The 13,871-nt window shown below is 35.6% G+C and overlaps 4 protein-coding genes across 4 annotated transcripts, besides 2 other annotated features; 1 reads left to right on the plus strand and 3 right to left on the minus strand.

Moving 5' to 3' along the window:
• Positions 1-510: 510 nt before the first annotated feature.
• On the plus strand, positions 511-1,751 carry DFA_10648 (uncharacterized protein; the record flags this gene model as incomplete). Its single annotated transcript, XM_004351239.1, has 4 exons — positions 511-585; positions 710-762; positions 840-1,128; positions 1,206-1,751. The coding sequence occupies 4 exons, from the start codon at positions 511-513 to the stop codon at positions 1,749-1,751; spliced, it is 963 nt and encodes a 320-aa protein (XP_004351291.1).
• A 968-nt stretch (positions 1,752-2,719) lies between these two features.
• Positions 2,720-4,383, minus strand: pakC (p21-activated protein kinase; the record flags this gene model as incomplete). The annotated part of the gene is made up of 3 exons (XM_004351240.1): positions 2,720-3,035; positions 3,115-4,292; positions 4,363-4,383. 3 exons carry the CDS (start codon positions 4,381-4,383, stop codon positions 2,720-2,722), a joined length of 1,515 nt encoding a protein of 504 aa, XP_004351292.1.
• A 679-nt stretch (positions 4,384-5,062) lies between these two features.
• Positions 5,063-7,275, minus strand: trap1 (heat shock protein Hsp90 family protein; the record flags this gene model as incomplete). Its single annotated transcript, XM_004351241.1, has 2 exons — positions 5,063-7,039; positions 7,108-7,275. The coding sequence occupies 2 exons, from the start codon at positions 7,273-7,275 to the stop codon at positions 5,063-5,065; spliced, it is 2,145 nt and encodes a 714-aa protein (XP_004351293.1).
• Positions 7,276-8,627: 1,352 nt separating this feature from the next.
• nfyC-2 (putative histone-like transcription factor) lies at positions 8,628-10,710 on the minus strand (the record flags this gene model as incomplete). Its single annotated transcript, XM_004351242.1, has 3 exons — positions 8,628-9,278; positions 9,354-9,566; positions 9,652-10,710. 3 exons carry the CDS (start codon positions 10,708-10,710, stop codon positions 8,628-8,630), a joined length of 1,923 nt encoding a protein of 640 aa, XP_004351294.1.
• A 1,919-nt stretch (positions 10,711-12,629) lies between these two features.
• Positions 12,630-12,641: a sequence feature (Short protein (DFA_10652, EGG14779.1) was converted to a misc_feature.).
• A 908-nt stretch (positions 12,642-13,549) lies between these two features.
• Positions 13,550-13,603: a sequence feature (Short protein (DFA_10652, EGG14779.1) was converted to a misc_feature.).
• Positions 13,604-13,871: the final 268 nt, after the last annotated feature.

Below are 13,871 nucleotides of genomic sequence, written 5' to 3' on the forward strand. Positions count from 1 at the left end.
ATCACCAATTTTTTCAACAAATTTTTTATTTATTTAAATTATTATTGATTATTTCAAAGAGATATCGCCAATCAATAATACTAGTATTGAGAATAAGATTTTAAGAATAAAATTATAATATTATATTTTTTTATTGATAAAAAAGTGTAAAACGATGGTGATCTGTAGATTATAGCAAAAGCACGTCATTTCCCACGTCACCCGTTTGAAGAGTAGATAGAGAATCTTTTATGGTAGGGATTCAATTAATCTTGGGAACTGTCCAAAGCCCTATGTTTAAGTTTCACCTGGTCCTACAAAAAATCAAACCCGAATTTTCTGATACTTGCATGGCGTAAGATATTTCTACAAGATATTCAAACCCGAAAAAAATTCCTCCTGATTTTATTTCTCAAAAGGTTTATTTTAGTTTTTTTTATGTTTGGGTAGCGGCGATTGCCAAGCCTTAAATTCGGAGCAACGTCGTATGTAGATCATTATTATTATCTATCAAACATATATATATACAGAATGAATAAATTATTATCTTTAGTCTGTTTAATCGTTCTCATTAAAGTAGCTGCTGCTACTTATGGTGTCGATCTTGTATGTATCAAACAATTTTATAAATAGATCTATTAATATGACTTCTTCGACAATGATCAATTGATAGAGCGACACACAAACCAAATTACATTTTTTATTAACCACATTGTTATTATTACAACAGTCACAAGGTGGAGATCAAGCTGGTTTCCAATGTCTCGTCGGAAAGGGATTCACGTAAGTCTAATTAATATATCTATGCATTCTATCTATCAACCGATCAACTTACATTTTTATTTAATATTTATATTTAGTTTTGCAATTGTAAGATGTTACATGTCATCTGGAGGTATTGATCCAAACTGTGCATCATCTGTCTCGGCTGCTTGGGCTGGTGGTATGACCTCTGTCGATCTCTACTTGTTCCCATGTTTCAGTTGCGGTAACCCACAAGGTCAAAGTCAATCCCTCGTCCAATTCGCTCAAAGCAATGGTGTCAACTTTGGCAAGATCTGGTTAGACATTGAAGGTCCAGGTACATACTGGGGTGGTGACCAAGGTGCCAACCAACAATTCTTTGAAGGTTTGGTTCAAGGTTTAAGTGTATGTATAAATGAAAGAAAGAAATCATTTCTTCCAAAATAACAAGGAGATATATTAATATTTTATATTTTTTCTAGGGAGTATCTGTTGGTATTTACACATCAGAAAGTCAATGGTCACCAATTATGGGTGATTATTCAGGTGGTTCCAACTTCCCACTCTGGTACGCCAACTATGATGGCAGTCCCAACTTCAATGACTTTTCTCCATTCGGCGGTTGGTCAACCCCAACCATGAAGCAATTCGACGATCCATCCAACTCTGGTTGTGGTATTGGTATCGATGAAAACTGGATCCCAGGTGGAGCCTCATCATCTACTCCAGTCACCTCTGGCAGTGGTTCCGGTTCTGGATCAGGATCAGGTACATCGAGCTCCGGTAGCAACTCTGGATCAGGTTCAGGTAGCAACTCTGGATCAGGCTCAGGTAGCAACTCTGGATCCGGTTCGGGTAGCAACTCTGGATCAGGTTCAGGTAGCAACTCTGGCAGTGGATCTGCCTCTGCTTCATCTGGATCAGGTTCAGGTAGCAGTTCTGGATCTGGCAGTGGATCATCCTCTTCAAGTGGATCGGGCACAGGTAGCGGTAGTGGTAGCAGCAGCAGTGCTCGTTTCCAAAAATAAAGATACAAACAAAATCTGTTGTATTAATGATTAAATGGAAAAACGATTACGATTGTTTCCCTCACTCCCATCCCATCTCTCAAAATCAAAATTATTCATTTTAAATAAATAATTAATTAATAAATATTTATTGATTCCAAAAAAACAAACTAAGTGGAACCTCTACCTCTTCTTCCTCCTCTACCTCTTCCTCTACGCCCTCTTCTGACATGTTGGTGGAAACTAAAAGCCGTACAAAAGTTTAAAATCTTTTGAATCATTGATTAGAAACTTCAAACAAGTAAACATTTCATACCAGTTTCTGTGATTTCAACCTGTTTTTGGTTTGATGGGGTACAAGTTGTAGTGGGACATGTTTGAGGTGATTCCTCCATCTTTTCTTCCATTGTTAATAGTAATAGTAAAAAAATAATTTAAATAGAAGAAAAAAATAAATAAAAGTTTTGGACATCCAAACCCCAAGACAAAAAAAAAGAATTACTTTTTTGATGAAAGATCTGCATTTGGGTGTATTGTATTTAAATAAAATTTAGAGAGGGGAAAAACTAGTTTTTATTTTCATCTTTTAAATATAAAAAACTTTATCAAGTTGATATAACATTTATTAACACTTAATCATATGAAAATTTAATTTTTAATAATTATTAATACAATTTATTTTGTTATGGATCTGTTTAATCTCTAAGTTAAGTAGGTAATTTGGTGTGTATAGTCTGGCAATCGATCGATAAAAGGGTAGTACACCTTCTTTCTTTCTTTTCTTTTTTTTTCTTTTTTTTTCAAAATAAATAAATTTAAATTTATAATAAATATGAATGGGCAGGTAGTCCGGATCCGCGATCGTATGGATTTGGTGGGATGGATGTGATATATTCATGTCTATCAATTTATAAAAGGAATGTGATTATGTGTGTGTGTGTGTTTAAAGAGGTGGTTGGTTGGTTGGTATGTTGTGGGTTATATTGCATCTAAGAAGATTCTCTTGCTTGTTGAATAAGAGGTTTAAATTGAGATGGATCACAAGCCTTTTCAATAAATGGATGTTTGAGAAGAGTTAAAGCGTCTGGTCTATTGTGAACGTTAATATCCAAACACTTGCTGAAAAAGTCAATAAAATCCTTGGACCATTTGGTCTGTTCCTTGAGGGGTGGGATACCCTTGGTAGTGATAAGGAAAAGTGCACGGAGTGGTGGGAAATCCATATAGGGAGGTTCTCCTTCTGCCATCTCCATCATCATAATACCTAAACTCCAAATATCTACCTTGATACCATAATCATGTCCACTAAATAGAAATAAAAGAATAATAATTAATTAATTATATACGACTTGTTGCTTCTATTTTTGTATTATTTATCACTTACCGAATTAATTCAGGAGCCATCCAATATGGAGTACCAACTACTGTATTTCTCTTTTGTTGTTTTTGGGTGAGTTGAGCGGCATAACCAAAATCGGCAATTTTAACGGCACCGTCACTTCCTAGGAGGATATTGTCTGATTTGATATCACGATGGATACGATGGAGACTGTGGATGTATTGGAGTGCCTTGAGTGTCTCGCGGACACAGTAGGCGATTTGTACTTCGGACAATTTGACAGAGTCAAATGCTTCGAGGATGTCGGTGAGACAGCCACCACCCATAAACTCCATGGCAACCCACAACTCGCGGTCGTTGACAATGTAACTGTCGATATAGTTGACAATATTCTCGTGCTGCGATGTCTTCATGATGGCAATTTCGGTGACGAGCAGCTTGGCATTGTCATTGTTGATCTCGATCTTTTTAATGGCAACACGCTTGTTGTTCTTGGACGACGTGGCAACAAAGACCTCGCCGGCAGCGCCCTCGCCAATCTTGGTCATGTTCTTGTAGATCTTGGTCGGATCCTCTTTAGAGACGAGGTCCGTGAGTGTGTGGTTGGACTCGTCGGGCAGAGGTACGGGTGCAGATGACGGTGCGGCAGCTTGCGAGGCGGGACCTCCACCAGCTGCGGCGGGCAGGCCGTTGACCACCTCGGGCTTGCCCTTGTCGCCACCGGTACGGGCAGCCTCAAACTCGAGCACGCGAAGCCATTCGTTGGGCTTGTCGAGCACCTCAGCCTTGCTGATGTTATTGGACTTGAGGATGACCTCCCACTCCTTGGGCAGTCCCGAAAAGCCCGTTGCCGAGTTAAAATCGACGTGCACAATGTGCTTGAGGTTGAATGGCGTGCCAACTGTCGAATACTCGCTACCCTTCTCGACAGCCTTGATCCACGATGCCATCTCCTCGTGTGTATTTGCCTGTATGTAGAATGTCTTGTCGATACGCGGAGACACCAACTCGAAGCAATACTGCTTACCCAATGACTTGTTCTCTGACACTCTGCACGTACGCAACGGCACCACACCAATAGGACGTGCCTCGCTTGCCTCCTTAAAGTAAAACAACATATCCTTTTGTACGCGGAACCATCTCTTTTTCCAATTCTTTACAATGTGTCCCTGTTTCTTTAATTCTCCTTCTTTATCTGGACTATTCCATTGATCTGGTGTTACCTAAAGAAGGGAGGTATATATCAACCAGACTATTAGAGGGAATCTAAATCTACTACTATCTAGTACTTACGTCTTCAGGTGATGATGCCATTCTATCTATCTATCTATCTTCTTCTTCTACTAAACTAATAGTAAACTACTCTATCTACTCTTACTATACGTGTTGTCGTCTAGTTTGTAAATTATACAATACAATTTAAATTGTATCAGCTGCTTCGTCGTTTTAGATGTATATCTACTATCTATCTATCTATATCTCTCTCTACTCGTACAACAACAACTAAAACTATTATAATTTAAGGTGTTTGTTGATCGAGATGACCTTTAAAGAAGAGTGTAGTGTGAGTGGGTATCTTTTGTGTTGCAAAAGGGGTGTGTGAGCTTGTTTGGACACAATGAAATTTTTTCATGAAAAATCGCTTAAGCGGTTGGACATCATAACCCTCCGCCAATTAAATTTCACTTCATTGGGGGTAATATTAATGATTGTTATTGACAAACAGGTTTAATATTTATTATCAAGATATCTTTCTTTATAAAGATATAATATATTGAAAACCAAATTACACAATAAATATTTTAAAAAAAGAAAGAAATAATAATGTATTTTTAGATTTTTAAAAATACATTATTAAAAAGAAATTGAAAAATATCTCTTTTTTTTTTTTTTTTGGGAACCTAGTCTTTGGTCTCCGACTCTGTCTAAAACTCTAAAATATTATTTGTTTTTTCAATATTATTATTATTATTATTATTTAACCTTAATTTATTTATTTATTAACATGTTGTTGAGATTGAGTTAATAAATTATCTAGGATTGAATTTAAACGTGGAACCATTGTACGGGAATCTTCGTAGAGACCGGCAGTGACGAGAGCATTGTCTACGATTTGTTCGGCAACCAATTTGGCGATAGCTGGGTTGATTTGACGTTGAGCATGTAACTTGAGGACGATTGAGTGGTTCATGTTGAATTCTACTTGTTGTTTGGGGATATCGTGTTGTTTGGATGGATCCATCATCTTCATCATACGACGGAAGGTGGCAGACTCGTGGTCTACGATAAGAGCGGGTGTGGAAGTGTTACGGGTGGTAGCCTTGGCCATTGAAACCTTGTCGCCACAAACATCGGTGATCCATTTCAAAAAGTCGGATACTTCGGATTGTGATAGTGTGTCTTTAAGCTTTTCTTGGTCCTTTGAAATAAACTCTTCAGCTTCTTTAGATTCAACAGAGACGATCTTCTTGTCGCCAAAATGACCGATATTGGAAAAGACAAAGTCGTCCAAAGTGTTGTAGAGGAAAAAGACTTCGACACCCTTGTTTTTGAATGGCTCATAGTAGGGACTAGAGAGTGCAACCTCGCGACTGGGTACGGTAATGTAAAAGATTTGGTTTTGGTCTGGTTTCATACGCTTGGTGTATTCTTCGAGTGATGTGTTCTTGTTGTCTGCTTCCAAGTCTTCGTGTGAGCTTTCGAAACGCAACAAACGAGAGATATCATCCTTCCACTTGAAATCAGTGATCAAACCCTCCTTGAAGAAACCGGCAAATTCATTCATGAATACGTTGAATTTGGCTGGGTCACGTTTACTCTCGTCGTCGAGTGTCTTGAGGATACGCTTGACCAACACTTGTGAGATACGTTGGATCAAACCATTGTCTTGAAGGTGTTCACGTGACACGTTTAATGGGATGTCCTCGGAATCGACGACACCACGCACGAAACGCATCCAGTCGGGCAACAGACCCTTGGCCTTTTGCTGGATCAACACTTTACGCGAAAAGAGAGAGACGCCTGGTTCCATACGTCCCATACCATACTTTTCAACGTGTTGTGATGGGATGTAAAAGATGGAGCGGATAGTCAACGGTGTGTCGGTGGCAAAGTGGATCTTGTAGTTGGGGGTGTCGTACGACTTGGAGATAAACTGGTAAAACTCCTTGTGCTCTTCGTCGGTCACTTGGGACTTGTTGAGTGTCCAGAGTGCCTTGATGGTGTTGACAGCCTGTCCATTCAACGCGATGGGGAAGCCAACAAAGTTGCTGTACTTTTTAATGATCGCCTCGACCGTTGCCTTTTTGGCAAACTCGTACGAGTTTGGTTTGAGGTGGATGATGATCTTGGTACCACGTTGCACGCCGTCAGCTTCGCTGATCGAGTACGAGCCGGCACCGTCACTCTCCCACAAGTATCCCTTGCTGCCGACAGCAGCCGAGCGCGAGTACACCTTGATCGTGTGACCAACCATGAAACAACTGTAGAAACCCACACCAAACTGACCAATCACAGAGGCCTTGTCGGGGTTGTCGCCGAGGTTCTTGAGGAAGTCGCCAGTGCCAGAGTACCCAATACGTCCGAGATTCTTGATGAGCTCCTCCTTGGTCATACCGACACCAGTGTCTTGAATGATGAGTGTCTTTTTGTCGTCGTCGGTTGCAATCTTGATCTCAAATGGCAAATCGCCGTCCATAATCTTTTGCGATGTCAATTGCAAGTGACGAGCCTTTTCAATGGCATCGGATGCATTCGAGATCAACTCTCTGATAAACACCTCCTTTTCAGTGTACAAACTCTCGGCCACAATATGCAAGATCTTTTGTGTCTCGGTTTGGAAGCTGTGCTTGTCGGCCACACCTACAACCTTTTCAGTCTCTTCAATGATCGAATCTTCTCCTTGAATCGATGATAATGCTTCTGGCATATCTTCATCTTCAACTTTATTCTTTTGACAATAGTTTCTTACCTACAAATAAAACAAACAATTAATATTAGTAAAAGTAATATTGATATAGATTGTTATGTAATACATACATTATTGTTGTTAGTATAAAAGTTGTTGTTGTATGATGTGAGTGAACTGCTGCTAGTAGAAGTGGTAGAGTTGATAAAAGATAAAGTAGATAATCTACCGACGGTGGTGGAGGATTGATTGACAATCTGGTTGATTGGTAATCTTGAAGCTGCTCTTCTTAACATCATCTTATTATTATACTATCTCTAGAAGATGTACTATAAACAAATTATATTACTACTTTTGAAAGAAAGATATCTTTAGACTAACGCAAAATGAAATGAAATGAAACTGAACAACGAATGATGATACCTCGTACTTTTTACAAAACTACTTAAATTCGGTCGTTTTTTCAAAAAAAGTCGGTTGATGAAAGTATGTGAAATTCATATGGAATTTCGAAAACTACTCCTAAAGAATTTTTATCGCACTTATAAATATACAGTTTGGTCAATAAAATTATATTTATATAAATAAAATTTAAAATTAAATTTATTAATAAAAATCTAAATTAATTTTATCATCCCTTTTTTTTTTGGTCTCTTTATAAAATTATATTGGTATTTATTTATTAATATTAATCCTTTTTTCTCACTCCTTCTTTGGGTCACAATTTTTGTTCATCATTTTTTTTTTTAATTTATTTACTGTGATTGTTATACATACATACAAAAACATATATATACATAAATATATACTATATATATATACATAAATATATACTATATATATATATCTTTACAACCCATTCCAAACGATTCATTTCATGAAGGAAATAGAAATGTCAATTCAGGAAAATATGGAAGATGATGATGAAGATTGGGATGAATATAAAAAGAAGTTAATGGAAGATATGGAAAAGGGAATCAATGAATATATTAAAAAGTTCAAGGAAGATATGGATGAATTTAGAAAGGAGCCCATGGAAGATATGGAAAAGAGAATGAATGAAATTATAGAGAAAAAGATTAGTGAGCACTTGGGTTTTCACAACAACATGGAAAAAAGAAAAAGCACCATCGATAACAACACAAGTATTATAATGAACCTGTCCTCCATTTCAAAGTATTATCTCGAATTTATTCTCCTTCCAAAAATCAAACAATCAACCCCCGACATGACCTGTTGATGCACAAACCCTATTATGTCAGCATCTAGGAAGCCATTGACAATGTTGATTCGATACCCAAGCTTTTGAAAGACGCGAATGAATTGGCCCACTTTGAAGACACTATCAAACCGATCAAGTTTGACCCTAAAAAAAGAATCATCAAGATGATCAAAGAGACCAAGATTGATTTCAAATACTACTTTAGGTTAAAGGCAATATACAAAGACCTTTTGTATGACTTTGAACATGAACTTATTTCCCACCTGTAAAACAACACATATATTATTATTATATTTACAAATTTATCTTTAGGTTGGTTTATTTATTAATCGGTATTTTATATTATTATTATTATTATTAATATTAATATTTTTTGTTTTGTTTTGTTTTGAATAATTAATAATACTCTAGTCATAATCAATCAATTCTCTATGCATCATAATATTGATGTAAAAAAGAATTATTATTTTGACTAGTATTTAAATGGTGTTGTTGTTGTTGTTGTTGGTGATTATTTGCCATTTGAATGTTGTTGGTATTTGCACCACCACCATTACTATTTAAAATATTTGGTAGATTCATTACGGCATTGTTGGTACTGGTAGGTGTTTGAGGAAGAGGAGGTTGTTGAAATGGAGGAGATGGATGACCGGTTGGTGTATTTGTACCATTACTACTGTTATTGTTACTTGATGAACCAGCAGGTTGAACATTATTATTATTATTGTTATTGTTACTGTTATTATTCACCATGATTGCATTGGCAGAAGAATGAAGTTGTTGTTGATGATGATGATGTGCATTTAAAGCATTTTGTTGCTGATAATAGTACATTTGGTTTTGTTGTTGTTGTTGTTGGTGCGCATAATCACTCATTGTAAAGTCGTGTGAGAAACTACGTTTCTTGGGACTGCTCGACATGGGACTCATGTCATCAGACTCACAATTCTCCATTGACACTGATCTCTTCATACCCATTCCATGACTAGCCATAATTGCACTGCCATTTTGTTGGTCTGCCAAATGTTGTAAAAATTGCATATACTCTGCTGTAATAAATCCTCCTTTATTATATTCCTCCTAAAAGTTAAATTAAATAAATTAATCAATCAATCAATATTATTATTATTATTATTATTAATTTAAATTACATACATAGAATTTTTTAGTTTGTCTAATTTCATCTCTGGGAACAATATCAATTAGAAAATCAAATGTATCAGACCTTGATAGAGCATTTGATATATCTGTTCTTTGTAATGTTCTTCTCTTGTTCATTTCTGTATGAACCCATGATCTTAGAGTAATCTCCAATATAAATAATTCACATGCTTTGGAAAATAAAAATGGTACTTCTGCTGATATTTTCTAAAAATAATTAAATAAACAAATCAAAATAATTTAAATATTATTATATCTTTTCTTTTCTTTTCTTTTTTTTTTTTTTACTTACATTAACTTCATCATCAGATTTCATTATTTTCTTAATTCTTGCTAATGGTAATTCATGTCCAGTTTTAAAATCATCAAGCTTCTTTACCTCTTTGAGTTGTTTTTGCCAAAACAAGTTGAGATTGTTTTCTAGTTTTTGGTGTAGTTGAGTGGTTGTTTGTTGTTGTTGTTGTTGGTGATTGGCATGTGAATTTGGATGTGTTGGAGGAAGACTATTGCTATGGTGAAGTTGTGGTGAAGGAATTGGTTGGTTATGGTGCTGTTGTTGTTGTTGGGAAGGGGTTGGATGAGAGTTGCCCGAATGATGCAACAAGGTAGGTGATGGTATAGCATTGTTACTATTGTTTAATTGTACGTGGTGAAGTAAATGTTGTTGTGGTTGAGGTTGTCCAAGATTTAAATTTGGAGATGATGAATTTAATAATGGTGATGAAATGAGATGGCTTTGTTGTTGTGGTAGTGGTGGCAATGAACCTTGTTGTTGTTGTGGGTTATGAACAAGTGGTGATTTTAATTGTCCAGAACTATGATCGATTCCATAGAATACACCATTGTTTTTGGGAAATGTCGATGGAATGGGTGGCACGCCGAGGCCGGGGTTGCTGTCATGTAGCGACGATGAGTGGCCGTGATGCTGCTGGTGCTGTTGGTGGCCGTTGTGGTGTTGCTGGTGTTGGCTGGGTGGCACTGTGGCAGTTCCGCTGTGCATGATGGAAGAGGATGGATCGACGAGATAATTATTAATATCACTTGAAGAGTCTATTAGTGGATTAGCTGAATGACTTAATTGTTGTTGCAAGTGATCTTTTTGATGTTGCTGATGGAACAGCATTTGTTGTTGTTGGTGTTGACCAGAAACAGCAGCTGCATAATTGGCATTGTTGTTGAATGCTGCTTGCACATACTCTGTGGACATGTGGGGTGGATTAAAGAGTGGTGAGTGTTGTTGCTGTGGTGACGATGTACCCCCACAATGGTATGTGTATGGAGACACTGCAGCGGCTGCTGCTGCTGCGGCGGCTGACTGTTGTTGTTGTTGCTGGGTAATAAAATGATTCATTTGTTTGTGTCTGTTGGCTAGATCCATCTTGATGGTGGAAATCTATTATAATTTTAATTTATGAATGGAATGAAATATGTGTGTGTGATGGGTTGGTTGGTTGTTGGTTGGTAGGGTATCAGTAATCAGTGTTGTCAATATATATTGTTTTTTTTAAAAAAGGTGTTGGGTGTTCCTATTACCTTTTTTCTTTGTTGGATAGAGTAGTAGTATATTTGTGTGTTTGTGTGTTTGTATATTGAATAAATAATTATTTAAAATGCAAGTGAGTGGTTGAGTGACCAATTACCAAGCAATCAACCAATAAATATGTCTATACCAGGTTAAAATGATGATGATGATAATACTACTACTGCTGTGGTACGTTTGACAACTACTTTCTTTTTGTTATTAATATTTGAGAGAGTTGATATTTGTTTTTGTTTTTTGAAGGATGTGGATACTGGTCCAGGTAGGTGATCACCTTTTAAAGAGACACCCTAGTTGGTTATTGCTTGCTAGAGGGGGTGAATTTTTTGATTCTTCAAATGGGCTTGCAAGGAATCAAAGAGAGGAGGAGGAGGTTACTTTATCAATAAAAAAAAAGGTCCAAAGTGTCGATTGGAAACGTCGGCAGTCACTGAGGAGGAGCGGGGGTGGGTCAGGTAGGGATTCCCTTAATGGTCGAGCAGGGTGAGGGTGGTGGGTGGGTGGAGGTTTAAGGTGTTGGATACTCCTAGGTACAAAAAATCTAATTATTATTATTATTATGATAGAATAAAAAATATATAACTATATTAGTAAGTAAAAAAACCAAGAAGTGGTTTGATTGTGTATCACATGTGTGTATATGTGGAGATGGGTTTTGGTGGAAATAGTGAAAGATGTGTAGGAGGAGGAGGAGGAATAGGGGGTGATTCAAAGAGAGAGACCAAGTGGATGGATGGGGTTAGGGTTAGGATTGTGAAGATAAATCTCGGTGTGTGACGGTTGCTAACTGTCGTGTCTGGATACCTTGTCATGTCCCGTCCAATGACAATTGGACAATGGATAAAAAAAACCAAACAAAAAAAAAAAAAAAAAAAAAGTTGGAAAGTTTTTAAAGTTTCCATTTTTGGAAAAAAAATATCAATAAACCATTTATAATTTTCCCGACGTCGGGATTATTAATAATATGATATAAAATTTTATAAATAAAATAAAATATATATTAGTGTATACTGACAGACAATTAATTAATTATATTATTTTTTGAGAAAATATGAATTTCATTTTTGTAGAATAAAAAAAAAAAAAAGGGAAAAGAAATAAGACCATGTTTCTTGAGAATACTATTTTTGTAAATTTTAATAAAAAAATCTTTTAAAAAAAAAAAAAACAACAATTATAATTTTAGAAGAAGATCTTTACAATTGAAAGGTCATTTTTCCCGCGGGTTATTAGTTTTTGTTTGTATGTCAAACCATCGCTTTGACACGATTGGTAAAATTGACCAAAAAAAGGAAAACACAACAATGACCCTTTTTTTGGTTTGTCCAACCACAATCCAAGTTTCTAGAGACTTTAGACTTTTTGGTGCCGACAATGATGTGTGATGTTGAGCAACAAAAAGGTAATTACATTTTTGATTTTTTTTATCCAATGTTGTTCCAATAAGAAAATAATTTAATTAATTATTATTATTTCTGATGGATGGATGGATGGATGGCAACAACAACAATTAAATTAATTGGTTTTTAAAAACAACAACAAATATGGCAACTGGGTCACTCTCTCTCGGTACTATCCCTATTATTGCTATATATATTTATATATATATTTCCTGTTGTTGTTGTTGTTTCTAGTAGTTTTGATGAAAACGACTTGATGTTATAACACTCACTCCTGTGTGTGTGAAACTGTTGTTCTATTGTTATGGTTGTTGTTGTTGTTCAAACAATATGAACCATATGGTATATACTAGTCTATAAGGAGTAAGAGGAGGTGAGGGGTGTTGAGAAAGAATAAAATAACAACAACAACAATAACAATGGAGATGCGGAATTGAGATTTGGGAAAAGTGAGTGTGAGTGGAGTGTGCGTGTTGACATGGTTGCAAGTTTGCCATACTATACTTGGATAGTAGGAATGATTATGAATGTATGGGATCATAATAGTGAATGATGTATTTACCGAGCCTGGAAATGCGACAAATAGCTATTTCCCTTCCAGAGTGGCTAGGAAGAAGAGGAAGAGAAGGAAGGAATATATTTATCGTACTCCACGACAATAATGATAATGAATGAGGGTGTTGTGGTGGTGATATTAATAATGGTAAAAGGAAATTATGACAATCTTTTGTTGTATTAATTAATTACATTTTTGTTTAAAAAATGATAATCTTAATTTTTAATTAATGATGATTATTATTTTTATTCTATTCGGCAGGCATTATATTTTATTATTATTATTGTTACTAGTGTCTAAATGTATGAATTGATATGATTCAATGGTAATGTCATAACAATAGATTTACGGCGGTATTTAAATAATAATAATTATTATTATTATTACTATTATTTCTATTACTCTTTTACCCAGCACCACTACAATCAAATCCAGCCTTTTTCAAGTAGTGATTGTTTTATTTCATTTTAAAAATAGTAACAACAATAATAAAAGAAAACGAAGTGAAACGATTCGATTCGATCCATGAGACTGATTAGATGCGGTGGTGGTAGTAGTAGTGGGGGTGTTGAGTGTTGATGCTATAATAATAATAATAATATTTATTATTATTATTATGATCAATCAATCAATACAATAAAACAAGAATAATAATAGTGATCACTATTATTATTATTATTATTATTATTTAAAGAGAATCATTGATTCGCATTTACATGATTACACCAATTATATGAATTTAAATTAAATAATTATTATCTTTTTTTAAAATTCAATATTCTTGACTAGTTGTATTTCTTCTTGGATTGATTTATGCTGCTGCTGCTAATTGATGTGTGTGGATGTGGATGTGTGAGTGTGTGTGTGGAATAAGAATGGTCGTGAACAACATCAAACTCCATACCTTTTTTCCCTCCTGCTACTACTACTCTCTTGTTATTGTTGTTGGAAATCATCAATAATAAATTACTATTATTATTACCAGAGACAGAGATAATGAATAAAATATTATGTAT

This window comes from Cavenderia fasciculata (assembly GCF_000203815.1).
Source record: "Cavenderia fasciculata unplaced genomic scaffold Scf_EUAJFUG01CK1KI-5, whole genome shotgun sequence".
Classification (NCBI taxonomy): Eukaryota; Evosea; class Eumycetozoa; order Acytosteliales; family Cavenderiaceae; genus Cavenderia; species Cavenderia fasciculata.